Here is a 3,585-nt window from a genome sequence, read left to right on the forward strand (position 1 = left end):
TTTTTTTTTTTCTCCAGATTAACCAAACTTATCATATCTTATTACAAGAAAACCAATGAACTCTAGGCACAAATCAATATATCCATGTTCGTCAGGTTCTCAAGTCAATCAGCAGGGATAACTCCAAAGGGGACTCCAACATCTCTATATAAGCACTTCTAGTTTCTCAACTCACTCGTCATATATGCCTATAGAGTTCTTCAGAGAAATGCAGGAAACCACTTAAAAACTCAGGCCTAGCTATTTCCTAAGGACTTTCTTTATAATAAATTATTTACCAAAGAACCTATCATGGTAAAAAAATGGGTAGCATCTAGGGAAATATAGGAACTTCAGAAGACATCTATATATAAAATCAACTATCACAATAAAGCTCGTACGGAAACCTTCTACTTCAAAAGTTCTAAGCAGAAATTTAACAAACTATCTCCAAAAAGCAGAATGACTGAAAAAAGAAAAGGTAAATATTACCATCAAAGTTTCCATCAACAATACGACTGGCATCATTGTAGTTGTCCATCGATATGACAGCAATGCTGGGCATAAAATTGAGTACCTTTTCAGTAAATACAGTTTTTCCAGCCCCCGAGGGACCTGCTACCCCTACAAATATTATCCCATCGTTCTTTTGGGCCAACAACTGGCAAGCACGGATAACTATGAAGAAACCCTTCTCAAATGACAGTGGATCTGGGATCGGGACAATCTCACACCGATCGGAGTCCTTTCGTTTTACCAGCTGGACTTGATCTCTTAAGAGACCTGTCTTTCTCCGAGGTGAGTCTGCACCAGAATTATCTTGAGCCATTTGAAAACAGAAGATATGTTGGGTTCCCTGTGGTGGAGGAAAGAAAATTTAAATATCTAAGGTCAATTATATTTAACAAAATTAAAAGTCAAAAGCAATCAAATGAAACATCTCAAGAGTATAAGAACCTCTACACATCCCACACTATAAGAACCTTAATTTTCTGAAATTTTCTGTGTTGCATATGAATCAACACTTACACTAATTCATAGAGTTTTCAGGGCCAGCAATCATGTTGGATACTGATATCCAGACTGTGCCCATGTCATTGGGCAAGTGTAAAAGACATGCAATTCACAATTGTGTACCTTTCTGCATATGTTATGAAGTAAATAGAATTATGAAGGAAGCCATGAGATGCACTTTCAGAAAATTGATGGATAACACAACTTCAAGATACTCTTTGGAACATGACTCGGGCATTATCAGGGGAAAAAAAAGTAACCAAAAGGAATCTCTGACAATTTCTACATAAAACATATTTTTGGAGTGGATTCCTAACCTCATCATTGCAGTACAAAATGTAGACTAATTGAGCTCCCCATTCAAGCCCAGATGAATCTTTATGAACTTTCTTAAGAAGTTAGTAACTTTTCAAGTAAACAAGTCATCAACCACGATACAAGGTGCAGCTAACAAAAATAATAATATTCACATGGCATAGTGGTTAAGAAAGGAAGGGCTGGTTGGGAAAAGGCAACTCAACCAAAGTGGATGGAACTCCTTGGATCCAGCAGAGAATTAACAAAGAAATTTGAAAAATTCATGGCCATTGTGCATTGCAAGACAACCATTAAAGGCAGTAATAGAAAATGACAGGGAAGCAAGATCATTTTACACATAGCTAAGCCAAAATAAACATCCAGCCACAAGATAACTTCAAGTAATGTAACACCATGTCTTATACATTTGATTGTTTACTAGCAGAAGCATACTGATTTTCATTCATACTCTCCTCTAAGGAACAGGTGATGATGAACATGTAACTTTTTTGGATAACCTCGAGTCCTAACTTAATCATGGGCTTGGCAACTTATTGGTCAAGTTGCCAGGATAAGGTCTGAATAGTGAACTCTTCATTTCACTTGTGAACATACTAAGGCATCCTCAAAAGGATGAAGGAGTTCAAAATGCGTGACTGCTTCATAAGTTTTGTGTCACGATTATTCCTTGCTTTTTATTTAAGGAAGAAGTTAAGTCATACTAGCAATTCCAGAACTGAAATTTTGCAAGTCCCAGGATTGCCTAGAGAGAACTATATAAAAGAGATACTGCAGGTCCCCAAAAGTGAAATCAAGATAACTCTATAGCTCTGTTCTCAGTGACTGTTGCTTGTCAGGTTGGCCTCAGTTGTGTGGTCAATAAACAGAAAAGCCTTATCTTCCACACAGAAACCTGCATTTCACACATTAAGGCACCATTTTGTTTGTCTCCGGGTAAACATTTATAAATTCCCATTTCCCCGAATTTACGTATCCCAGGAATGCAAGCAATGGAGTCTAAATACCAATGTTATGACATTACATCCCACAGGTCCTCACAATTCAACATTAAAATAGATTCCAGATTTTCCTAATATTAAAAGCAAACAACATTGTTCATCAAGAAATTAACCCAACCAACTCCCTGCAACCAGAAAAAACTATCTATATTCATTGAACTCTATAGTTTCCAACGTATTGGAAAACAAAAGGGATCATAATTTTCACAGCCACACTATGCAGAAAAGACAAAAGCAACAGAATAAGATTGAAAGACAAAACTAAATAACAAGGAAAACAGAATTCAATTCCATAATCCAAACCCAAGAAATATATCGTGCAAGGATCCAAAAAGAACAGAGAAGCCATACGAAGCAGAGTATATTAAAAACCAACTTCTAAACCAAATCAAACATGAAAAAAAAAAAAAAAGAACGGAGGTTACCCAGAATGTAAACTGACTGAAAGAACTGACCCAGAAGGCCAGAAGAGACAATGATCAGAATTAATTCATATGATGATGACGATACTAACCGACTATGAACAAGAGGACCCAAGTGATCGCCTGAACTTTTTCGTGGGTTCTCTCTCTCCCTCCCTCCCTCTCTCTCTCTCTTAATTATTTGCAAAGGATGTTGATATTTTGGGTTGCTTTTAGAGGCAGTTGGGATTCTAGAGAATTTCGTTATTTTAGATTGTAAAGATAAAAGAACATTGGGAGATGGGCTCCCATTATTTTGCGGGAAAAACGTTGGCACACCGCCGGAATTTTGTAAGCTAACGTTATCTGTGTTTTTTTTTTCGGTAGAACGTTACCTATGTTTATTCTTCTATTTCCCTTTTTGAAATGTCGACCTTTTGAAAATCGTCTGCAATCGATGCAGTGAGCATCGTGTGGTTGAGAGCTCTTTAGGATGTGTACCCAGATGCTCTCAGCCATTCGATATTCAACACACCTTATCACTCACTATAGAGAATGTGAACTCCCTCTTTGCCCAGTTGCCTCTCCTATCGTGTGTCTCCATAGGTTTAGCTTACCGCATACCATGGATTCAGGGGATGGTATCGGTATATGCCGATACCAATTTGACACCGATTTGGATTAGATTTGACCGATAAGTATTAATCGATTTTGCCCTTGTTTCTTTTAAAAGTATTATTTTTTTACTATTTACCTCTGAAACGATACGGATAATCGATCCAAATCGATCAAGGATAGCGGATCGATTTCAACCCCACGTCAGCACATTGCAAGACCTTTAAGTCATAGAGCTGAAGGCGAGTTTAATGGGAGAG

At 37.4% G+C, this 3,585-nt stretch overlaps 1 protein-coding gene across 2 annotated transcripts in view; it reads right to left on the reverse strand.

The window, feature by feature from the left end:
* The window catches only part of LOC122081862 (inorganic pyrophosphatase TTM2-like), a 30,500-nt gene extending 27,400 nt beyond the window's left edge, over positions 1-3,100 (reverse strand). The window contains exons 1-2 of one of the 2 annotated variants that reach the window (XM_042649220.1): positions 2,824-3,100; positions 472-835 (exon numbers count right to left, since the gene is read on the reverse strand). In XM_042649220.1, coding sequence (XP_042505154.1) covers positions 472-808 — 337 coding nt within the window. In that variant the 5' untranslated portion in view covers positions 809-835; positions 2,824-3,100. Of the gene's footprint in view, positions 1-471; positions 836-2,734 lie in introns of both variants that reach the window. The other variant, XM_042649228.1, reaches the window with a different exon arrangement.
* Between the last annotated feature and the right edge of the window lie 485 nt (positions 3,101-3,585).

Source organism: Macadamia integrifolia, chromosome 1, assembly GCF_013358625.1.
Source record: "Macadamia integrifolia cultivar HAES 741 chromosome 1, SCU_Mint_v3, whole genome shotgun sequence".
Lineage (NCBI taxonomy): Eukaryota > Viridiplantae > Streptophyta > Magnoliopsida > Proteales > Proteaceae > Macadamia > Macadamia integrifolia.